At 39.5% G+C, this 19,779-nt stretch overlaps 9 protein-coding genes across 16 annotated transcripts; 6 read left to right on the forward strand and 3 right to left on the reverse strand.

Moving 5' to 3' along the window:
- Positions 1–96: 96 nt before the first annotated feature.
- On the forward strand, positions 97–2,554 carry LOC104726387 (uncharacterized). Of its 2 annotated transcripts, none has more exons than XM_010445233.2 (6): positions 97–273; positions 377–474; positions 571–733; positions 848–1,073; positions 1,165–2,048; positions 2,194–2,554. In XM_010445233.2, exons 2-6 carry the CDS (start codon positions 444–446, stop codon positions 2,321–2,323), a joined length of 1,434 nt encoding a protein of 477 aa, XP_010443535.1. In that variant the 5' UTR covers positions 97–273; positions 377–443; the 3' UTR covers positions 2,324–2,554. The 2 variants fall into 2 exon arrangements, with proteins under 2 accessions (XP_010443535.1, XP_010443536.1); XM_010445234.3 differs by having other exon boundaries at positions 380–474.
- Positions 2,516–4,001, reverse strand: LOC104726388 (uric acid degradation bifunctional protein TTL). 2 transcript variants are annotated; one of them, XM_010445236.3, is made up of 4 exons: positions 3,714–4,001; positions 3,538–3,639; positions 3,279–3,435; positions 2,516–3,140 (listed from the first exon to the last, which is right to left on the reverse strand). In XM_010445236.3, exons 1-4 carry the CDS (start codon positions 3,999–4,001, stop codon positions 2,743–2,745), a joined length of 945 nt encoding a protein of 314 aa, XP_010443538.1. In that variant the 3' UTR covers positions 2,516–2,742. The 2 variants fall into 2 exon arrangements, with proteins under 2 accessions (XP_010443538.1, XP_010443537.1); XM_010445235.3 differs by having other exon boundaries at positions 2,516–3,179.
- On the forward strand, positions 3,620–6,358 carry LOC104726390 (histone-binding protein MSI1). The gene is made up of 7 exons (XM_010445237.3): positions 3,620–4,033; positions 4,157–4,604; positions 4,691–5,017; positions 5,189–5,341; positions 5,541–5,665; positions 5,765–5,860; positions 5,954–6,358. Exons 2-7 carry the CDS (start codon positions 4,260–4,262, stop codon positions 6,180–6,182), a joined length of 1,275 nt encoding a protein of 424 aa, XP_010443539.1. The 5' UTR covers positions 3,620–4,033; positions 4,157–4,259; the 3' UTR covers positions 6,183–6,358.
- Positions 6,351–7,483, reverse strand: LOC104726391 (bifunctional bis(5'-adenosyl)-triphosphatase/adenylylsulfatase FHIT). 4 transcript variants are annotated; one of them, XM_087471084.1, is made up of 5 exons: positions 7,350–7,483; positions 7,155–7,266; positions 6,918–7,066; positions 6,716–6,814; positions 6,351–6,640 (listed from the first exon to the last, which is right to left on the reverse strand). In XM_087471084.1, exons 2-5 carry the CDS (start codon positions 7,264–7,266, stop codon positions 6,521–6,523), a joined length of 480 nt encoding a protein of 159 aa, XP_087327210.1. In that variant the 5' UTR covers positions 7,350–7,483; the 3' UTR covers positions 6,351–6,520. The 4 variants fall into 4 exon arrangements, with proteins under 4 accessions (XP_087327210.1, XP_087327209.1, XP_087327211.1 ...); XM_087471083.1 differs by having other exon boundaries at positions 6,918–7,041; positions 7,180–7,266; positions 7,350–7,477; XM_087471085.1 differs by having other exon boundaries at positions 7,345–7,414.
- LOC104726392 (protein YCF54, chloroplastic) lies at positions 7,481–8,540 on the forward strand. The gene is made up of 3 exons (XM_010445241.3): positions 7,481–7,854; positions 7,934–8,166; positions 8,257–8,540. Exons 1-3 carry the CDS (start codon positions 7,651–7,653, stop codon positions 8,444–8,446), a joined length of 627 nt encoding a protein of 208 aa, XP_010443543.1. The 5' UTR covers positions 7,481–7,650; the 3' UTR covers positions 8,447–8,540.
- Positions 8,541–8,953: 413 nt separating this feature from the next.
- LOC104726393 (NAD(P)H-quinone oxidoreductase subunit N, chloroplastic) lies at positions 8,954–10,008 on the reverse strand. The gene is made up of 4 exons (XM_010445242.3): positions 9,628–10,008; positions 9,426–9,542; positions 9,251–9,336; positions 8,954–9,172 (listed from the first exon to the last, which is right to left on the reverse strand). The coding sequence occupies exons 1-4, from the start codon at positions 9,994–9,996 to the stop codon at positions 9,115–9,117; spliced, it is 630 nt and encodes a 209-aa protein (XP_010443544.1). The 5' UTR covers positions 9,997–10,008; the 3' UTR covers positions 8,954–9,114.
- A 193-nt stretch (positions 10,009–10,201) lies between these two features.
- LOC104726394 (ABC transporter B family member 25, mitochondrial) lies at positions 10,202–15,454 on the forward strand. 2 transcript variants are annotated; one of them, XM_010445243.3, is made up of 18 exons: positions 10,202–10,908; positions 11,002–11,063; positions 11,155–11,198; positions 11,301–11,403; positions 11,576–11,683; positions 11,988–12,071; positions 12,139–12,199; positions 12,439–12,584; positions 12,690–12,806; positions 12,977–13,062; positions 13,571–13,659; positions 13,755–13,810; positions 13,892–13,972; positions 14,231–14,296; positions 14,373–14,465; positions 14,767–14,831; positions 14,938–15,073; positions 15,159–15,454. In XM_010445243.3, the coding sequence occupies exons 1-18, from the start codon at positions 10,266–10,268 to the stop codon at positions 15,297–15,299; spliced, it is 2,181 nt and encodes a 726-aa protein (XP_010443545.1). In that variant the 5' UTR covers positions 10,202–10,265; the 3' UTR covers positions 15,300–15,454. The 2 variants fall into 2 exon arrangements, with proteins under 2 accessions (XP_010443545.1, XP_087327199.1); XM_087471073.1 differs by having other exon boundaries at positions 10,672–10,908; positions 11,592–11,683.
- An 80-nt stretch (positions 15,455–15,534) lies between these two features.
- LOC104726395 (putative B3 domain-containing protein At5g58280) lies at positions 15,535–17,139 on the forward strand. Of its 2 annotated transcripts, none has more exons than XM_087471082.1 (7): positions 15,535–15,669; positions 15,749–15,811; positions 15,903–15,983; positions 16,066–16,130; positions 16,219–16,378; positions 16,494–16,700; positions 16,798–17,139. In XM_087471082.1, the coding sequence occupies exons 1-7, from the start codon at positions 15,613–15,615 to the stop codon at positions 16,972–16,974; spliced, it is 810 nt and encodes a 269-aa protein (XP_087327208.1). In that variant the 5' UTR covers positions 15,535–15,612; the 3' UTR covers positions 16,975–17,139. The 2 variants fall into 2 exon arrangements, with proteins under 2 accessions (XP_087327208.1, XP_087327207.1); XM_087471081.1 differs by having other exon boundaries at positions 15,550–15,669; positions 15,900–15,983.
- A 295-nt stretch (positions 17,140–17,434) lies between these two features.
- LOC104726396 (26S proteasome regulatory subunit 6B homolog) lies at positions 17,435–19,674 on the forward strand. The gene is made up of 6 exons (XM_010445246.3): positions 17,435–17,994; positions 18,103–18,333; positions 18,424–18,582; positions 18,704–18,856; positions 18,981–19,064; positions 19,432–19,674. Exons 1-6 carry the CDS (start codon positions 17,530–17,532, stop codon positions 19,564–19,566), a joined length of 1,227 nt encoding a protein of 408 aa, XP_010443548.1. The 5' UTR covers positions 17,435–17,529; the 3' UTR covers positions 19,567–19,674.
- The last annotated feature ends 105 nt before the right edge of the window (positions 19,675–19,779 follow it).

Genomic DNA, 19,779 nt, shown 5'->3' on the forward strand with positions numbered 1-19,779 from the left:
AAATTTAATAAAGTATTCGGGACAATATAGTAATTTTACAAATTTGTCTTGGCGAACAAGTCCGTATCCTCGAGCCCACTGGATTAGCCCAACTTCAAGTAGAAGAAAAAAAAAACAAAAAAAACAATTACGCAAATTTGGCAGAAGAATTAGGGAAAAGAACAAACGAGAACGAACCCTACTTGTGTTCCTTGTTCTTCGCTTTCATTTCGTCTCTCTCAAAAATACTACGATTCGCGATTTTTCAACTATCGAACTCATTCCTCACTGAACGTAAGTTTCTCTTATTATCGCTTTTCGAAGGTTTATATCGTTATTGAAAATGGCGTTAAGTATAATAAACCTTTACTTAAGAGAATCCAATTCGAATGTTTAGTAGGTATGGAATTGTTGTTTGGAGTTGATCGCACTGACGTACAAGTAATATACCCTCGAGTTCAGTGATGCTTCTGAGACAGCTGAAACAATTTACCTGTAACAAAGCTAAAACCCTTTCTTTTACTCAATGTTTCTTTACCAATGTCTCAAATCTGTTTCTGAAATGTTTTTCTTTACGACGTCGTTTTGTAGTGTCTGCTGCACGCAGAAATGCTGTTTTCGGAACTGATGTTAAACAGCTTGCAAGGTTCTATGGCTCTCCTGCTGTTTGCGAGACTCTGACAACAACCTCTAAGGTTTACAAAAGACTGTCTAAAGAGGATCGGCGAGTTTTGGTTGAGTCTTATGTCAACGAGTAAGTCGATTCTGTAAGAAGATCCACATGTCAATTTAGATAGTATTATGTGCAGCTGAGGTATCTGAATCTCAAAAGTCTTGTTGAACATGCGGTTCTGTTTGTATAATGCAGATACAGAGCAAGTAATGCTGGTAAATTCCCTACATTAAAGGCTATTCGCAAGGAAGTGGGAGGCTCTCCTTACATTCTCAGGGTAATTTTACAAGAGCTGAAACTCAGACCTAAAGCAGATGTGCCAATTGTAGCTAAAGCTCTCTCGGAAGTCTCAGTCTCTCCTTCTGTACCAGATGGTTCTTCCTCGCACTTCTCTCCTGTCGTTGTTGAACCTCAGATTCAAGTAAAATATCTTGCTTTGGTGTGTGATCAGTTTAATTTTCTGTAGGCTTCACTTATCACTTGGCTTACTTATCCTCGTTTCTGTTTTATAGGCTGGCACTGGCAGTCTGGACATTGAGATAGGAAGTGAGCGGAAGCAGGACATAATAGATTCTTCTCTCTCTGACTCTGATGGTGAAAGTACTCTCCAGGGAAACAACAACATTACTGCAACAGATGACAAAAGAGAAACAGAGAAAAGTCAGATAATTGAAGTAGAGGTGTGTTTGAAAAACTCGGAGACTGAGGAAGAGGGAAACTTGACTCACTTGGGCAATCAAGAGTCAAAAGCAGACCATCTTGAAGGAGCTACTGTTCTAGTAGATGATGAAAGTAATCTCCAGGGAAACAAGCTTTTCAATACTGCAATAGATGAAAAAAGAGAAATAGAGACAAGTCAGAGAATAGAAGTAGAGGTGTGTCTGAAAAACTCGGAGGCTGAGGAAGAGGGAAACTTGACGCGCTTTGGTATTCAAGAGTCAATAGCAAACCATCTTGAAGTAGTTACTGGTTCAGCAGCAGATGATGGAAGTAATCTCCAGAGCAACGACAACCTTGTCATCAGTGCAACAGATGACAAAAGAGAAACTGAGACAAGTCAGCGAATAGAAGTAGAGGTATCTTTAAAAAACTCGGAGACTGAGGAAGAGAGAAACGTGATGCATTTAGGTAATCAAGAGTCCATAGCTGACCATCTTGAAGGAGTTGCTGTTACAGCTGATGATGAAAGTAATCTCCAGGGCAACAACAACCTTGTCATTACTGCAACAGATGACACAATAGAAACACAGACAAGTCAGAGAATAGAAGTAGAGGTATGTCTAAAAAACTCGGAGACTGAGGAAGAGGGAAACTTGACTCACTTGGGTAATCAAGAGTCGAAAGCAGACCATCTTGAAGTAGCTGTTTCAGCAGATGTTGTGCCTACTGAGACCAGGTATTTTGTGCATACAATTAGGTCTCTCCTTAGCTGGTCCGATCCTTATTTTAGGACAATTTAGTTAATTAGAAAAAAAAGTCAATTCAAGTTGATCATATTGGCACCGCTTCAGTTTGAATTCTTATATCTTTTGTTTTTACAGACACGTTTCCGAGATAGGAGCTAGTGAGACGAAAGAGACGGGAGCTGGTGAAGTGAAAGAAGAAAAGTCAAGTGCGTGGAGCAACCTATTGTCATTTGCGAAAGATTTTGCAAGCATTTGGAGAAGGTAGATATAGCGAGGGAGCTTTAGACACGTTCTGGAGGGGTAGGTAGAGGTGTGTGAATTATATTCACCAGTAGAAACTGTTTTGATTTGACAATTTTGCTCAGAGGTTTGGAATCTCCCGAGATCAAAACACAACTTTTCTAGTGGCTAGTTTTGTGATTGACCATTTTGTACAAAGGGTTAGAATCTCCCAAGATGTCTAACATGGTAATCTATACTATTATTGTCCTGCTCACAATCGAGTCTACATCGAAACTCATACTTTACAGAATTACAAATCCAAAGAAATACGTACTCGAATAAGGACCTTAATAAGGATAAGGACCTTAATTTATAGCAATTGGTACAAGTTCGAGTAGTGGTACAGAAAAAAACAAATGTGTTGGAAACTGGGTGCAGCAGACAGCGTAGCAGCTCTAGGCTCTAGCTCCCACGGTATGTGGAGAAAGAAAATGGTGCAAGCAACAGTGGCACATGGAAATGCTCAAATTTCTGAGATTCTGTAACTAGAAATACAATAGAAACATAGGGAAAGAAGCAGCCTGGGCAATACTTTGCAGTGTTGAAGCTTATTCTATATGTCCCAGGATTCAAAGCCTCAACCAGATCCATCAGTGGCCCACTGCGCCCATCTTTATCAGTAGCTGAAGTGCCCACACTAGACCAGACCCCACCACCTCCGTGACCAAAGGAAGGACCGTTAGTAGTACCACTCCACACTTCTAAGTGCACTTCAACACCTGCAGCTGGAGCACCACGTGAGACGTCCAAGACATGAGTCGTGATTGGTGGCCTACTTCTCTTGATAGCTTTTGATTCAGCTGCAACATTCAAATGTCCTCCTATGATTCTCAGACGATCTTAAGTAGAAATAGTCACACAGATAACAAACATAGCCATGAGGATAATAAACGTCCAAAACGTTGAAAAGGAAAGGGTTTGGTAAATAAGCAAAATACCTTGAGGTGTTGTTGAAATAGGAGAGCTAGAGCTGTCAGTTTCTGATACAACTCTAGCCTTATCGGAGAAGAGCTTTGCCATTCGTAGCTCTGTTATTTTCATTTGTTCCGTAGCAGCAATCTCAAGTTCCACTATTGGCCTATTTTCATACCTTTCCTAAAATAAATACATAAAAGACACAATTTGATGAATATGTAACTGTTTCATTCACTCACACACACACAGAACAAAACAGATTTTGGAAATGCCAATTTGGACCTTTAACGCAGCGAGCATCTCAGTGTGAGTCTTGCCAGAGGCGCAAATAATGAATATAAAGCCAAACTTTTTCTTGTAGCGTACGTTCCAATCAGCAAGCTCCTAGTAAATTTGAAACCAAAACTGATAAATTTACTGAAGAGATGAAAAAAAGGAAATGTGAAGATCCATCTCACCTTTAAAGCTTTAGAAGAGGTAGTGGCAAAGGCTGTGGACTGCTCTGCTTCACTCCGACGAGCAAAACCGGAGTTGGTAGAAGAAGGTGAAGGAGTATCCCCGATCTGAGGATGAGCAGAGAATGCTTCAAGCCAAGCTGTCACATTAACTAAGTTGAACCAGATGTCTCTTGCAGTATGTACTGCTGGTTCTAATGATTCAAACGGATCTGAATCCACCATCAGCTTCGCGAAATCGGAGCTTCCACAGCAAACCTTCCATTCATCTTCTCCGATCTCCATCGCCATTTTCACCGATCCTCGTTCTGTTGACTGGTTTGGTAAGATGATTAGTATGGGCCTAAATGGGCCTTTTATTTAATGGGCCTTTTGAAATTACCAAGGCCTGTCTCATTATCTTCTTCCTTTTTAAATTCATCTTCTTCTATATCTGAATTATACAGAAACAGAAGAGAGAAGTTCTCTACAAACAATTTTTGTAAAAGAGATCTGTTTTAGGGTTTTGCTTTGTGGCTTGTGGCGGGAATAACAGAGACTATCGCCGAGATGGGGAAAGACGAAGAGGAAATGAGAGGGGAGATCGAGGAGAGACTAATCAATGAAGAGTACAAGATCTGGAAGAAGAACACACCTTTCCTCTACGATCTCGTCATCACTCACGCTCTTGAGTGGCCTTCACTCACTGTTGAATGGCTCCCTGAGCGTGAGGAGCCTGCTGGTAAAGACTACTCCGTTCAGAAGATGATTCTCGGTACCCACACTTCTGAGAACGAACCCAATTACTTGATGTTAGCTCAAGTTCAGCTTCCCCTTGATGACACTGAGAGCGAAGCTCGTCAATACGATGATGACCGCTCTGAATTTGGCGGCTTCGGCTGCGCCACCGGAAAGGTACTCTCTTTTTACCCTTTTAAATTCTTAGATAGATTTTAGGGTTCAAATGAGTTAATAAAGGTGATTACTTTTGCTTGGCTTAGGTGCAAATTATCCAGCAAATTAATCATGAAGGCGAAGTGAATCGAGCTCGTTACATGCCTCAAAACCCTTTTATGATTGCTACCAAGACAGTTAATGCGGAGGTGTATGTTTTCGATTACAGTAAGCATCCATCTAAGCCTCCACTTGATGGGGCTTGTAATCCTGATTTAAGGCTCAGAGGTCACAGCTCTGAAGGATATGGCCTCTCTTGGAGTAAGTTCAAGGAGGGTCATTTGCTTAGCGGCTCTGATGATGCTCAGATCTGCTTGTGGGATACCAAAGCTGCGCCTAAAAACAGGGTTCTTGACGCTCAGCAGATCTTCAAGGTAAAATTCTTGGATTCTTATCTGTCTTGGACTGTTGTTTTGCATCATTTTAGAAGGCAAAGCATTGTATCTGATTTACGGAAACAGTCAAACTTTATGAAAGCATGTAGACTGATATAATGTTTGTGGTTTCTGTGTTTTCCTTGCTGATGATTATTTTCTTATATTAAGGCTCATGAAGGCGTCGTGGAAGATGTTGCATGGCATTTGAGACATGAACACCTGTTTGGATCTGTTGGTGATGACCAATACCTTCTTATATGGGATCTGCGTTCTCCATCTGCCACTAAACCAGTACAGTCTGTTGTTGCTCACTCAATGGAGGTGCGTTCGCAATATATTAGCTTTAAATTCAGATAGTATATATATGACCATTAGACTAGTTTCCTTGCTCTATCGTATCTCATTAGAATTACAACTGAACTTATATTTTGGTTAACGAGCTTATTATTGTAACACAGAAAACATTTGAATTGTATTGCCTCTGTAATTTTTAATTCTTGGATTGTTTGAAATGCCTCAGGTTAACTGTTTAGCCTTCAACCCATTTAATGAGTGGGTCGTGGCAACAGGGTCAACTGATAAGACTGTCAAATTATTCGATCTACGGAAGCTAAGCAGCGCTCTTCACACATTTGATAGCCATAAGTAAGACCAATGCGCCACAAAATTTAGAGATGGATTGTTGTTACTAAGAGCTAAAGTAAAAGCAGTACGCTAACCTAAATTATTTGTTTTGATCACCAGGGAGGAGGTTTTCCAAGTTGGTTGGAACCCGAAGAATGAGACAATCTTAGCATCATGTTGTCTTGGTAGAAGGCTTATGGTTTGGGACCTTAGCAGGTCTGGGCTCAATACTTAGTATCTTAGTTTTAAACTGTTCATGTTTCGTCATGTAGGAGCTATATTGATATGTTTGAGGGTATCTTATGACAGGATTGATGAGGAACAGACTGTGGAGGATGCAGAGGACGGCCCACCTGAGCTGCTGTTTATTCACGGTGGTCACACTAGCAAAATCTCAGATTTCTCATGGAATCCTTGTGAAGATTGGGTGATTTCCAGTGTTGCTGAAGACAACATACTCCAAATATGGCAGATGGCTGAGAACATTTACCATGACGAGGATGATGCTCCAGGGGAAGAACCATCAAAGGCTTCTTAGCTTATTGTTTAGTATCCACAGCGTACTGATATGAGACAATATTTTATACATCTCTGCTTTTGATCAGTTCAAGTATTTAGTGTTGTTCATTGTGTAAAATGAGGCATGAGATGATGGTGGCAACTGGGATTCTTTTCTTTAGAAATGGAAGAGTTGATTCTAATGTCGTTAAGAAATGTCAATCTTAATTTATGCCCAAGGTTGGGTCCATTAGAAAGAGAGGAGATTACAAGATTGAATCCAAGTCTCTGACACCAAACATTAAACTGGGAATCGCTTGTTACAATGGTCTTATTAATGCTACTGGATAGCTTAGTTTGATACTGATAAAATGATAACTAGCAATCGAAAAGAGATCTGTATTGGGAAGCCTCGTCAGCCATCTCCTGAATGCTCCTATCAACCCGCTCTATGTCTAGATCAAGCTTCTGCTTCAGTTCCTTCTCCTTCTCATCAAGCTACAAAACAAGATACCACAATAAGATTTGTATAAAACCAAAGCTAGGAATGTGATCAAAATGCAGCAAACTTACAGCATCATAGACTTCATCATTCTTCTCAAAGTCACCACCTTTACGAGGCATGATGTGAATGTGTACATGGGGAACAGTCTGTCCCGCCTGAGGCCCATCCTGAAGGTTTTAGAGCAATCATTTCAATTCCAATCCTTTCAAATATTCATACACACACAAAAATATGAAATGGGAGAGAAAGACAGAGATGTTGAAAAGTTACTTGGATTGCTAATGTGAGAGAAGATGCATTGTGGAAAGTCTCAAGCTTAGAGCCAACCTTCTGAGCAGTAAGCCACAGATCACTTGTCTCATCAGCTGTGAGATCAGTAAAGCGCGGCACAAGCCTTTTCGGGCAAACAAGAACATGTGCTCGTGTGGTTAAAGTCATACAAAAGGAACTCAATTTACACAACACAACCAAAATCGTTATAGAAAGCGAAAAAAAAAAGGATATGACCAGGAAGAAGCGGACGGAGATTAACCATAGCGTAAGAGAAAGGTGTTGCGTAGAACACTTCACGCGGATCGATTTTGTAAGGTCCAAATACGTACGACGAACACGTTGACATCTGCATCAATCAAAACACTCTAATATAAATCCTCCTAAATTGTAAAGTAAAGCTAAAATGGTGAATCGTGTAAAGAACTTGACTCTCTCCGATAACGTATACTGGACAAGATCGTCTTCCCGGTAACTTGCAGCTTCAGCATCTCAGCTCCGCCTCCGTCGCCATTAAAGTCACAGTTAAAACACCTTTCCTTTTTCTTTCTTATGGGCTTAAAATTGGGCCTTCACTGACATCAGTTGAATAACAAAGCCCAATTAAGTTATTAAAATCAATTAAAAATTGAGTTGTGAAAGAGAGAGAGTGATGATAATAATGGATTACGCCCGGCAAAAAAGATAAGATTTTTACAGATTCTGCTTCGATCAGAAGAACTCAATTTCAGCAATGTGGAGCGTCACCGGAGCATTGACTGTGGCGGTACCACCTACCGTCGCAGCCGTTCGTCCGAAACCCTTTATCGTCTCCTCTTCTTTCCCCAAGCAGGCGAAGAAACTCCATCTCTCTCCGCCGTCTCTGACTCTACCATCGCATTTCTCATCCTCTTTCATAACCGCTGCTACTTCAGCTGAGCAACAGTCTGAGAAAAAGGTTCCTCTTTTCTCTATCTTCTCTTCTCGACTGATGAAAGCCAAACCAATCAGCTTACGTTTTTTATGGATGATTGCAGGGAGATAGCACCAAGTATCACTTTTTGGTTGCAAATGCTAAATTCATGCTTGATGAAGAGGAACACTTTCAGGAGCAATTGTTTGAACGTCTTCGTTACTACGGTGAACGTGAATTAGAGCAAGACTTTTGGCTTGTGATTGAGCCTAAGTTCCTTGACAATTACCCCAAAATTACTCAAAGGCTTCGTCGTCCTGCTGTTGCTCTTGTTTCCACCAATGGCCCCTGGATCACGTTAGAACCCTTATCCCTAACTCTCTTTTTTTACGAAATTATGTTCCTTTTTCAGAGAAGCATTGTTGTTTTTGTTTTGTGTTACGGCAGGTTTATGAAGTTAAGGTTGGATCGTGTTCTGTATGATTCCTTTGAAGCTACCTCTATTGATGAAGCTTTGGCTTCCAATCCTGCTACTCTTGAGTTCGATAAGCCTAAAAATTGGGTGGCGCCATACCCCAAGTATGAACCTGGATGGTGGGATACCTTCTTGCCTAAAGTTAAAGAATCTGTAGTATAGAACTTTGCCATCTGTTTTGTTTTGCATTCTCCAGTCCAGCTTTATTAAAGTTTTGTACTACTGAGCTTATTATCCAAGTCTATATCTTTCGTAATGTAGTTTCTACTTTAAAGTTTCCTGCTTGGTATGCGCCACTGACTCAAGGTTAAGCATAGAATTTGACAATAGAAAGCATCTTCACATGAATGCTCCATCAAAGTCTTAAGGGTGACATATATGTAGATTTCTCACTGAGTATAATTGCAAGAATCTTAAGTGTAAGCTCTAGGTATTAAGTTGTCTCGTAACAGGTGGGTTATATGCCTATTCCCTGTATAATTTTGCAAAAGAACATGTTGTAACTCGTTGTGTCTACTCGACTGTCTAGTGACTGGAGTTGATTATAGTTACACATGTTTCTGTCTTTCTGATCAATCAAGTGTGTTCTGAGTTTTACCTCTGGACTGCTCTGTATCTAAGCGTGTCCCATCACTGATTATGAGTACATTCATTTGTGACAAAGCAGAGTCAAAAATTATCAGTAACTACTCCATGGGAATAAAAGGGTCTATATATTACAAAAGTAACAAGCACAATTTTCAAATTTTATATATGATGAGTTTGCTACACTTGCAGGATATGTATTCATGAAAAAACTATACACGGTAAGCTCCACTTGTGCCATTAAGTTATTCTTGTGCAGCTAGATTTGCAATTTCTGCTAGAGGCTTCCACACGAACTTTCTCCTGCAGGGTGATGGGTAATGGTCATGCAAAGTGCAAGCATAGATAATGTGATCATATGGAAAGGTATGATATGCTCACCAGTTGCCACATTCAGCAATAACTCTGACATTAGGACGGAGAGAGGGAAGCAAAGCGAGAAATTGGAGTTCAGACTTGGAGAGAACCTGAGTTGTTGATAAGATATAAATAGAAAGATGAGATGCAGCAATGTTTGAGTCTTTGAGACAATATATCAAATGAGAAAAATGCAAACCTTTGCTTCGAGGACCCATAAGACAAGACCCTTGGCACCAGGGGGAAGAGCAGAGAGCCTATAATCAACTTCTGGTGGATAATACCACCTTGCTATAGGTTGTTTCCCAAGGTGAGCCTAGAAGAAGAGAAGAGAAATGGTTCACACAAAATTTTGATTGAAACAAGATTAATGGATAAGATCTCGATGTAATGAAACATACAGGGCAAACAGGGTAGTTCTTGAGAAGAGTAGTCTCAGGGTCACCAAGGCCTCGAGCAGAGATATCAAGAAAGTAGTAGCCTTGCATTTTGAGACGGTTAAGATAACGACCTTCGTAACCACCCTCATGAGGAGCGTAAATGGCGATTGCCTTGTGCTCTTCCACATCTTGAAGCCAACGCCCAATGTCTGGCTTCACCAAGTCACCTCCGATATAATCAACTATGCTGCTACATCTCACTCCATTGCTTCTTCTTCTCTTACTCCTAGTATTCACAAAAGAAGGACCAACTGTTTTGATCTTCTTCACTTGCGAGGCTTCAAAACACGGTGGTGCCACACGTTGTATACATACTGCACGGCTTCCCATTTCTTTACTAACAATGACGTCTTGTGGAAGTAGCTCATAATAAATTAATAACCATTGCTTGACGACGACGATGATGATGAAAGAATGGTTGAGAAACGCCGAGTCATAACAAGGGGATAGACACAACTGGGCTTCAAGTTTATTGGGCTTTTTATTTTAGGCCCATTAAACACCGTCTAGCGTCGTGTTATGTTTAGTTAGCTCGGGAGAGTCATCGCCGGAGCAACAAAAAAAACAAAACAGTCTGTGAAACTTTCGGACAAGAAGGGATGTCGAGAGGATCTCGGCTCGTTAGGGCTCCAGGGCTATTGCTCTGTCGTGCTTATCTTCACCCTCAAGCCAAAATCCCATCTTTTTCATACCGTCTTCGCTCTGGTAATCTTCTTCATAATGGTTTCTCAAGTTTCATCAGACGTAACTCAATCCGAACATCACCCACTATCAATGCCTTCCTTACCGATCCCTCACCATCACAATCCTCATCCCAAATTCGTTTCGTGCAACGGAGTTCAATGCTTAACGGCCGTCTCTTGTCGACTTCTACTCCCAATCCCAACCAAGCCGACACCAAGACTAAGGAAATCAAACCGGCTAAACCGGACTCAGAGTCGGCTATGGCTGATATGAAGATTCTCCGTACGCTTGCTGGCTATTTGTGGATGAGAGACAACCCAGAGTTCCGGTTTAGGGTCGTTGCTGCTTTGGGTTTTCTCGTTGGTGCTAAGGTCTTGAATGTTCAGGTCCCTTTCTTATTCAAATTGGCTGTTGATTGGCTTGGTTCAGCTACTGGTACTGGCGCTTCTCTTACCACCTTTTCTGCTGCAAACCCTTCTCTTGTTGCTGGTTTTGGTACTCCTGCTGCTGTTCTCATTGGATATGGAATTGCTCGGACGGGTTCTTCTGCTTTTAATGGTAACTCTCAATTGCTTTCTCTTATTTTTTTATAAAACAGAGATGAAAAGAATGTACTTTTCACTCTTGGTCTTACTACTTTTATCTTTTCAGAACTTCGTACTGCTGTGTTTTCCAAGGTAGCTCTTCGAACAATTCGATCAGTTTCTAGAAAGGTATGTTGCTGCTCTAAACATTCTTATGGATGGATATTTTGTGGTGTACTCTCCAATATGTATCAATCATCTTTACATGATGCCTTTGTAGGTGTTCTCACATTTACATGATCTTGACCTTCGTTACCACCTTAGGTATCCATCTTCTCTCTCTTAGTCTTGCGAGTAATTTCACTCACTCTATCTATTCTTAGTTTCATCTAAACATAATTTTCTTACTTGGTTGATTATGTCCAGTCGAGAAACAGGTGGTTTGAACAGAATCATTGATCGTGGTAGTCGTGCAATAAACTTTATCCTCTCAGCTATGGTTTTCAACGTTGTCCCTACCATTTTGGAGGTAAATCTTGTCTGACCGCTTGCTGTTTTATCATGATCATGGAGTTTTCTCATTTTAACTAATTGATAATTGCTCGTCAATCTTTGGGTTTCATTACTGTTTCTTTCCAGTTTGGGTTTAATATATCATTCGTCTCTAAAAACAGTCGACGTAATTAATATGTATCTTCCAGATATCTATGGTATCAGGTATACTAGCATACAAGTTCGGAGCTGCTTTTGCCTGGATTACTTCTCTTTCTGTTGGATCATATATCATATTCACGTTAGCTGTGACACAGGTACTGTCTATTCTTTTGGTATACTCTTTTCAATGCCAACTATGATGCAATACTTACGTTTTCATCATGATAATCCAGCACTGACTGTTATAATTTGCTTAAGACACTATTGTACTGTGTTCTTGAACTCATTATGAAGCTTCTCGTATCTTAATGTATCAACTCTTTGCATCGGCATAATTATATTTGTGATAATAGGTGTGAAGTTCGTGTAGAAGGATGCATTCTCTTAGTAATTCATTTTCTTATTACAAATCATTTTTAAATGTCAGATGCTTTGTTGACGTTTTGTTATTTTATTCAGTGGCGAACCAAGTTTAGAAAGGCTATGAACAAAGCTGATAATGATGCTAGCACAAGGGCCATTGATTCTCTGATAAATTATGAGGTAAAATTTCATTTCTTTTCTTTTTGCTTGAAATTGCAGTTTTGACAGAAATTCTGTTTTATTTCAGACTGTTAAATATTTTAACAATGAAGGTTATGAGGCTGAAAAGTATGACCAGTTCCTGAAAAGTAAGTAACTCTACTAGTTGTTTAGCATGGAAAACAAATTTATCTAAATATCTTACATTAAGCTAGAATACTAGCAACAAGAAAAAAATTCAGATAAGAAGATGCGCTGATGACTGTTTTATTCCTTGATTAAGACATCCTCTCGCTAGGAAGGAAGCAGATTTATTGTGCATCATTATATATAATTGCTTACTCCATTTACCTTGATTTATCGTCTAATGATTTGCTGCTTATAACAGAATATGAAGATGCTGCATTACAAACTCAAAGAAGTCTTGCTTTTCTAAACTTTGGACAAAGTATCATATTTAGTACAGCTCTGTCAACAGCAATGGTGTTGTGTTCTCAGGGTATCATGAATGGCCAGATGACTGTCGGTGACTTGGTCAGTGCTTCCTTTGTTTTTTCCTCTCTGTTGGTATTTTATGTTTCTCTGCACTTTTCTTGCAAACTGTTTTCTGATATGCTTTTGTATGTGTGGGTGATGCAGGTTATGGTGAATGGACTTCTCTTTCAGTTGTCTCTTCCTCTAAACTTTTTGGGTAGTGTTTACCGTGAAACCATCCAGAGTCTTGTGGACATGAAATCAATGTTCCAGTTGCTAGAGGTATATGAGGATGTTATATTTGTTACTTAAACTCTAATTTTGGTTAAGCTCCTTAAACACCTTTTTTTATGCTAATGCTTCAATCTAGGAGTGATATTTAAATGCATGCTTTTTAGTATGGAGTCCTGGGATGTAATAATTGATTATTTGGTATTCTCTTACTTCTTCAGGAGAAATCTGACATCACAAATATACATGACGCACAACCTCTTGTTCTGAAAGGTGGAAGCATTGAGTTTGAAAATGTACACTTCAGGTAGGTGTTGATTTTAGTGGAACAATACTATTATACTACTCGTAAATGCCATCTTCAACCTGAAAGTGTGTTAAGATTAATATGAGTAATAGATTAGAAACTCAAAAAGTTTATTTGTGATGATAGGTGTGAAGTCTTTATTAATAGAAGTACTTCCTTAAGAACCAATCCTGACAACCAATAACAGCCTAATATACTACTAGTTCTATTTATCCTGTGTGCCCAGGATTGACCTACTCTACCAAGTTAGCTTTTCCTGAGTTTTTCATCCTAGGCAACAATTATATACACAGAATATGCTAGTTACCAAACAATTAGACACACATGAGTCATGTGACATGACCAATATCACCAACTGATACAGGAACACGTTCCACAAATAAGGCTTGTAAAGTTTACCAAAGTGGCAAATTATAGGATATATTGCACGGTTTGGATATCAGCATTATGTTGTGGTTAATAAACTTATGTCTATTGCCACATCATCATTTTTTTTCTACAATTACAGTTACCTTCCAGAGAGGAAAATTTTAGATGGAATTTCATTCGTCGTACCGGCAGGAAAAAGTGTGGCAATTGTTGGTACTAGCGGGAGCGGTAATTCTTAAACCTCATCTGTTTAAGCAAGCATCTAAGTTCAAGTTTATTAATCTGTTATACTGTTGTAAATCTTATGCTTTGTTCAATGACAGGCAAGTCAACAATTCTTAGAATGTTATTCAGATTCTTCGACACAGATTCCGGAAATGTAAGCATTTGTTTTGCAACAAAAGTAATTCACTGAAGAAAAATCTTGTCTAGATAACATCATTTTCATATTGGTTAATAGGTAAGGATTGACGGGCAAGATATAAAGGAAGTAAGACTAGATAGCCTCCGAAGCTCCATAGGAGTTGTGCCGCAAGACACTGTAAGTTGGCATTTAGTATATCTTCTCTATCTTTCTGTACTTCTCATCGTAAGCTTTTATTTATATACAACACTATGACCTGCATTCATTGCTTCGCCCCTTTCTTCTCATTGGAACCTTTATGTTCATACAAGACATTAGATTGTTTTTCCACGTTTCTTCTCTTTGTTTCTTCTGTATTATCATTATTGTTCTTTCTGTATATGTAGAACACTTCAAGTTTTTTTATTCTCAATGGTAACCTCTATTGCACTGCAGGTTCTCTTTAATGATACAATATTTCACAACATACATTATGGACGTCTTTCAGCTACAGAAGAAGAGGTACCACCTTAGTTATACTTGGTGCAGGCGTCACGTCTAATATCAATGATCCTGATCTAACACAATTTCAATCCAGGTGTATGAGGCTGCTCGTCGTGCTGCAATTCATGAAACGATCAGTAATTTCCCTGATAAATATTCAACGATAGTTGGGGAAAGGGGGCTCAAGGTCAGTATTTTGATGTTATATTTGGAAATAGATCAGTATTGCCGTATGATATCAGTGGCAAGTTAAAGTTTGCATGATAGAGATATGAGGAGTTAGTCCCCCGTCTCAATAAGACACCAAGTCAAAGTTCATTATGATTCAATAAACTTATTTTTACAAAAGTGTAACAATCATGAGAAAGAAAGATTGATAGAGGTTTTTAATATAATTGCGAAGAGTAACAATGATGAGTGACTTCCAGAGTTTGAGTATATATGGGGTTTTACTGGTCGTGATAACCATGGATTGATGTTGTGAGCAGTTGAGTGGTGGAGAGAAACAAAGAGTGGCACTTGCTCGGGCATTTCTGAAATCTCCTGCGATTCTGTAAGTAAATCATCCACTTTGCGTATATAGTTAAGTGGGTATTGAACCCTCACATACATAAGAAATTTGATATGAGGTTTGAGATGGTCTGTGTTAAATGGCACAGGTTGTGTGATGAGGCAACAAGTGCGCTGGACAGCACAACAGAGGCAGAGATACTGAACGCACTCAAGGCACTGGCGACAAACAGGACATCCATCTTCATTGCCCACAGACTGACCACTGCGATGCAGTGTGACGAGGTTAGTAGTAAATACTGTTGTCAGCTTATCTCATTAGACAAAGAAACAATGTTGTTGCATAACTGAAACTTTGTGGCATGAGCAGATAGTAGTATTGGAAAACGGTAAGGTGGTGGAACAAGGCCCCCACGATGTGCTGCTAGGAAAGGCAGGAAGATACGCTCAGCTATGGACACAACAAAACAGCAGTGTGGATATGCTTGACGTTGCTATCAAGTTGGAGTAGAGTCCCCCAGAGAAAAGCAAATGTGTAAAATGTGATATTTATCTCATTGATTTTTGTATGGTCATAGTAGATAGTTTCCCAAAGAACGAACACAGAACAAAGGGATTATTAAACAATAAACAATAATAATAATGGTGAATGATTAATTAACACAAGTTTTATGGAGTTAAGGCCGCCCAACTAAAAATTACAGTAGTTAATTAAACTAAACAAATAAATCCCTAATTCCGTGATTTCGAATTTTAAAAACGAAGCGCCATTTTATTTATTTCTCCATCTTGGAAAATTAAACGACTCTGCAGTCGCCACCACAATGGCCTATGAGGAAGCTCGCAAGCTCCGTCTTCAAGAGAATCACAAGAGATTTCAGGTTTTCACCTTCATTGTTACCTCGCTTCTTCTTCTTCTGATTCGTGTTTTTGACATTTTTGTTGACAACTGAATCACAGGAGTTAGGAATTTCCCAGATTTCTAAAGCACTACTGACTCAGATTCCCAAGAAGACACTTCAGGTCTCGTTTTTTTGTTTCTTTCTCCATTTCTTCTTCCTTCCCATTTGTCAAATTTCACAGCTTTTGCCTCACATCTAGCTTTACTCAGCAGCGTAATCCTAAACCCATTGCTACTGCTGAACCAAGACGCTCTTCTCGTGTTCGCACTCTAGTTACTTCCTACCGCGATGATGTAACTTCCCCAGCTTTGTCTTGATTTTGTTTGCAGTCGATTTTTCAAAAGCAATGAACTTTAATTCCATCTCTCTTTCTAGGTTGATGTAGAGACTGGTCGTACTTTGGATCTGAGGAGATCGCGGCGTAACTCGTCATGGGCTAAGTAAAAGTTGCCTACTTGCACAATTCTTGTTCTAAAAACCTCTGCTTTAATCTGATCCAAAGTTGTTAAAAAATTGAAACTTTATCAGCTACATTGCACGGCCTGAACATGAATGCAAGTTTGCTTCTGAGGAAGAAAAGGTTGGAGCACTCAACGCTGCAGAGGAGTTCCAGAGCTGCCTTGTTTCTCCACACCCTTGCTTTGTCAAATCTATGGTTCGCTCCCACGTTTACAGTTGCTTTTGGCTGGTACGTTCGTTCAGTTCACTACACTTGTGTGTGGGTGTGTGTGTGTGTTATTCTAGGATTTTCGTGTTAGACCTTTTTGATCTACATGTGTTGTTTTTGCTTGCAATTTCAAAAGGGGCTTCCTTCAAGGTTCTGTGTGGACAATTTTTCTGAGGAAACTATAGATGTAGTACTAGAGGATGAAGAAGGTGAAGAGTATGAAGCAGTTTACATTGGGAAAAAAAGTGGGCTCAGTGGTGGTTGGAAAAAGTTTGCGCTTGATCATAAATTGGATGATGGTGATGCTCTACTCTTCGAATTGGTTGAACCAAATAGGTTCAAGGTACTGTGCGTGTTGAACAACAATGAGTCATGTGGTTGGAGTGTTATGTTGGTTGACATTCTCATAAGTTGTTGATAAATGTGTGTGCTTATTGCAGATCTACGTGTTTAGAGGAAATGAGAACGCTCATCTAACAAGCGCAGGAAAGAGAGGCAGAACGAAGCAAAGTGAAGAAGAAGATAAGGATGTTGATGAAGACTCAAGTGATGAGGAATACATCCTAAGAACCACTAAGAGATCATCCGCAAGGTTACTAAGTAAGAGGAAAGCATAAGAGAGCCTTGTGTTTTGTCTACATGCCTATATTGGCCTTATGACGCATTTTGATTTAATGTAGGCTAATAATACTTATGGCATATTTTTTTTGGATTTGAAAGTAGAACTCAAGTATGTCTAAAGAGATCGGATTTGGTTTCTAAAATGAAACTGTCTTCTCTCAGTTTTGGTAACTAGGCGATGAGCTAATACACAATTTAGACCAACTCGGTCATCAAGTGAATCTTGTGCTAGTGGCGTGTTTCTAGATTATTCCAGTTTCCAAATATTAACGCTTCCCTAATTTCCTCTCTCGCTTTGAGGAGCCAAAAAAGGAAAGTTAAAAGATTAACAAATTAAAATGGAAAAAACAAATTAAAATGGAAAAAGTAAACGGGCTATGTAAATATAAATCATGGGCCTTAGTTTGTCAAAAAGCCCATTTAAATTATTTTCCTTTTTAAAGAGGCCATTATTAGAGGTTTTGGTAGAGTCGGTTCACAAATAGTCTTTTATTATTTTTCGTCGCAATCTCAACTTTTCTTTTTCTCTACTCCAAAGATCTCTCCCGAGAATGGCTTCTGCTGCTGTTGAGACGATGGTTCTTGACCCTAAAGCATCACCGGCCTTGATGGATCTGTCAACCGCCGACGAAGAAGATCTCTATGGCCGCCTGAAATCGCTTGAACGTCAACTGGAGTTCACCGATATCCAAGAGGAGTATGTAAAAGACGAGCAAAAGAATCTCAAACGAGAGCTGTTACGGGCACAAGAGGAGGTCAAACGTATTCAATCCGTGCCCCTCGTGATTGGTCAGTTCATGGAGATGGTAGATCAGAACAACGGCATCGTCGGATCTACTACCGGCTCCAATTACTATGTCAGAATTCTCAGCACAATTAACAGAGAGCTTCTCAAGCCTTCTGCTTCCGTCGCTCTTCACCGTCACTCCAACGCCCTTGTTGATGTATTGCCCCCTGAGGCTGACTCTAGCATCTCCCTTCTCAGCCAATCTGAGAAGCCTGACGTCTCCTACAATGTAAAGTTTCCTCCTTTTTCAAATCTCTACCCTGTTTTCTAAATTAAAGTTAGGGTTTTTTTTGAAACAATCATTGGTTCTTATGTGGTGCTTTGTGATTTTGTGTAGGATATTGGAGGATGCGATATTCAGAAACAGGAAATTCGTGAAGCTGTTGAATTGCCTCTTACCCACCACGAGCTTTACAAACAGATTGGTATTGACCCACCACGCGGTGTTTTGCTCTATGGACCTCCTGGTACTGGGAAGACTATGTTGGCTAAGGCTGTTGCTAATCACACAACGGCTGCCTTCATTAGGGTTGTTGGTTCCGAGTTTGTACAAAAGTACCTCGGCGAGGTATTAAAAATTATACCTTTCTTGAATGTTTATGGTCCTCTGTTATTGAGGCGGTTCTGTTTGGTGTTTAACTGAATTTTTTAATTGCAGGGACCTCGTATGGTTCGTGATGTCTTCCGTCTTGCCAAGGAGAATGCTCCAGCTATCATCTTCATTGATGAGGTAGATGCCATTGCTACAGCTAGGTTTGATGCTCAAACAGGAGCCGATAGGGAAGTTCAGCGTATTCTAATGGAACTTCTTAATCAGGTGAGAACAGGAAACAAATAAGTGTATCTTGTTATCTTCCTAGGATGTTTTGATTCAGAGCTTATGCTGTAGAATAATGAATTTGAGTTGTGTCCTTAACTTGTTGTGTTGAATTATGTAGATGGATGGATTTGACCAGACCGTGAATGTCAAGGTCATCATGGCAACCAACAGGGCAGACACTCTAGATCCTGCCCTCTTGCGTCCTGGGAGACTCGATCGTAAGATTGAGTTCCCCCTTCCTGATAGACGTCAAAAAAGGCTTGTTTTCCAGGCAAGTTAATTACTGCACATATTTAACTAATTAAATAGAATTGAAACCAAATGTCTTTGTTTGAGAATAAAGTTTGGCTGATATCTTAGTTCTGTCTTACTGACTGATTTTTCCTTTTGTGTAGGTATGCACCTCCAAAATGAATCTCAGTGATGAGGTTGACTTGGAAGACTATGTTTCACGACCTGATAAAATTAGCGCTGCTGAGGTTAGTTTATTTTCCTTACTATTCTATGCTTCCGTTATCATGATACATGCTCCATTATCTGGTTTACGACCTAATGATGTTATTGAACATGTGCACTTGAGCGTACGCCTAATTATTACTGTTTCAATCATTATGTATGGATGTTAGCTGAGCTGTTTGTACATCATTGTCCTGAACTGAATTGTTGGTAATCCTAAAAGGATTGCATGATCGATCCTTAATATTGTGGTTAGGCAGTAATATGGTTTGATTATCTTAATCTTGTGGTAATTTTCATTGAAATTGATCCTAAAAGGATTGCATAAAAGTCCTTATGATGATAGATACTAAATAACACACAATTTCGTTTTTATGTTGAACAATGCAGATAGCCGCAATCTGCCAGGAAGCTGGTATGCATGCGGTACGAAAGAACAGATATGTGATACTACCGAAGGATTTCGAGAAGGGATACCGCGCAAATGTTAAGAAGCCAGACACGGACTTTGAGTTTTACAAGTGAAGAGATAGCAGATTATGGCTGTTTTTTCAATTCCAGTGTGTTTTGAATGTTATTTATAGACATGTAATCAAATTTGCAGTTAAATTATGAACTAAGTTACATCTCTAATTTGTTGAACTCTAGTTCACATGGGTTTGTGTTTAGTCTGTCAGCTTCTTAATGTTCTAAATGTATAAGTAAAACGGGAGATGGTGTCCTTAGAATTGACAGAGC

Source organism: Camelina sativa, chromosome 11 (assembly GCF_030686135.1).
Source record: "Camelina sativa cultivar CO46 ecotype springtype chromosome 11, ASM3068613v1".
NCBI classification, from domain to species: Eukaryota; Viridiplantae; Streptophyta; class Magnoliopsida; order Brassicales; family Brassicaceae; genus Camelina; species Camelina sativa.

What these genes read in the sequence shown, in the direction of transcription:
- LOC104726395 (XM_087471081.1), top strand. Translation starts at nt 15,613, where the DNA reads ATGGCCTATGAGGAAGCTCGCAAGCTCCGTCTTCAAGAGAATCACAAG. An exon ending in CGTAACTCGTCATGGGCTAA is followed by an intron (nt 16,131 to 16,218) that starts GTAAAAGTTGCC and finishes AAACTTTATCAG; the next exon opens with CTACATTGCACGGCCTGAAC. An exon ending in TTGAACCAAATAGGTTCAAG is followed by an intron (nt 16,701 to 16,797) that starts GTACTGTGCGTG and finishes TGCTTATTGCAG; the next exon opens with ATCTACGTGTTTAGAGGAAA.
- LOC104726387 (XM_010445233.2), top strand. Translation starts at nt 444, where the DNA reads ATGCTTCTGAGACAGCTGAAACAATTTACCT. An exon ending in ACAGCTGAAACAATTTACCT is followed by an intron (nt 475 to 570) that starts GTAACAAAGCTA and finishes GTCGTTTTGTAG; the next exon opens with TGTCTGCTGCACGCAGAAAT. An exon ending in TTGTTGAACCTCAGATTCAA is followed by an intron (nt 1,074 to 1,164) that starts GTAAAATATCTT and finishes TCTGTTTTATAG; the next exon opens with GCTGGCACTGGCAGTCTGGA.
- LOC104726390 (XM_010445237.3), top strand. Translation starts at nt 4,260, where the DNA reads ATGGGGAAAGACGAAGAGGAAATGAGAGGGGAGATCGAGGAGAGACTA. An exon ending in TCGGCTGCGCCACCGGAAAG is followed by an intron (nt 4,605 to 4,690) that starts GTACTCTCTTTT and finishes TGCTTGGCTTAG; the next exon opens with GTGCAAATTATCCAGCAAAT. An exon ending in ACGCTCAGCAGATCTTCAAG is followed by an intron (nt 5,018 to 5,188) that starts GTAAAATTCTTG and finishes TCTTATATTAAG; the next exon opens with GCTCATGAAGGCGTCGTGGA.
- LOC104726392 (XM_010445241.3), top strand. Translation starts at nt 7,651, where the DNA reads ATGTGGAGCGTCACCGGAGCATTGACTGTGGCGGTACCACCTACCGTC. An exon ending in AGCAACAGTCTGAGAAAAAG is followed by an intron (nt 7,855 to 7,933) that starts GTTCCTCTTTTC and finishes GGATGATTGCAG; the next exon opens with GGAGATAGCACCAAGTATCA. An exon ending in ACCAATGGCCCCTGGATCAC is followed by an intron (nt 8,167 to 8,256) that starts GTTAGAACCCTT and finishes GTGTTACGGCAG; the next exon opens with GTTTATGAAGTTAAGGTTGG.
- LOC104726396 (XM_010445246.3), top strand. Translation starts at nt 17,530, where the DNA reads ATGGCTTCTGCTGCTGTTGAGACGATGGTTCTTGACCCTAAAGCATCA. An exon ending in AGCCTGACGTCTCCTACAAT is followed by an intron (nt 17,995 to 18,102) that starts GTAAAGTTTCCT and finishes GATTTTGTGTAG; the next exon opens with GATATTGGAGGATGCGATAT. An exon ending in AAAAAAGGCTTGTTTTCCAG is followed by an intron (nt 18,857 to 18,980) that starts GCAAGTTAATTA and finishes CCTTTTGTGTAG; the next exon opens with GTATGCACCTCCAAAATGAA.
- LOC104726393 (XM_010445242.3), bottom strand. Translation starts at nt 9,996, where the DNA reads ATGGGAAGCCGTGCAGTATGTATACAACGTGTGGCACCACCGTGTTTT. An exon ending in TATGGGTCCTCGAAGCAAAG is followed by an intron (nt 9,337 to 9,425) that starts GTTTGCATTTTT and finishes TCAACAACTCAG; the next exon opens with GTTCTCTCCAAGTCTGAACT. An exon ending in ATTGCTGAATGTGGCAACTG is followed by an intron (nt 9,173 to 9,250) that starts GTGAGCATATCA and finishes ATCACCCTGCAG; the next exon opens with GAGAAAGTTCGTGTGGAAGC.
- LOC104726391 (XM_087471083.1), bottom strand. Translation starts at nt 7,408, where the DNA reads ATGCTGAAGCTGCAAGTTACCGGGAAGACGATCTTGTCCAGTATACGT. An exon ending in CACCTTTCTCTTACGCTATG is followed by an intron (nt 7,042 to 7,179) that starts GTTAATCTCCGT and finishes TTGCCCGAAAAG; the next exon opens with GCTTGTGCCGCGCTTTACTG. An exon ending in ATGATGAAGTCTATGATGCT is followed by an intron (nt 6,641 to 6,715) that starts GTAAGTTTGCTG and finishes CTTGTTTTGTAG; the next exon opens with CTTGATGAGAAGGAGAAGGA.
- LOC104726394 (XM_010445243.3), top strand. Translation starts at nt 10,266, where the DNA reads ATGTCGAGAGGATCTCGGCTCGTTAGGGCTCCAGGGCTATTGCTCTGT. An exon ending in TTCGATCAGTTTCTAGAAAG is followed by an intron (nt 11,064 to 11,154) that starts GTATGTTGCTGC and finishes ATGCCTTTGTAG; the next exon opens with GTGTTCTCACATTTACATGA. An exon ending in CTGAAATCTCCTGCGATTCT is followed by an intron (nt 14,832 to 14,937) that starts GTAAGTAAATCA and finishes TAAATGGCACAG; the next exon opens with GTTGTGTGATGAGGCAACAA.
- LOC104726388 (XM_010445235.3), bottom strand. Translation starts at nt 4,001, where the DNA reads ATGGCGATGGAGATCGGAGAAGATGAATGGAAGGTTTGCTGTGGAAGC. An exon ending in CCTCTTCTAAAGCTTTAAAG is followed by an intron (nt 3,640 to 3,713) that starts GTGAGATGGATC and finishes CAAATTTACTAG; the next exon opens with GAGCTTGCTGATTGGAACGT. An exon ending in TATTTCAACAACACCTCAAG is followed by an intron (nt 3,180 to 3,278) that starts GTATTTTGCTTA and finishes TTTCTACTTAAG; the next exon opens with ATCGTCTGAGAATCATAGGA.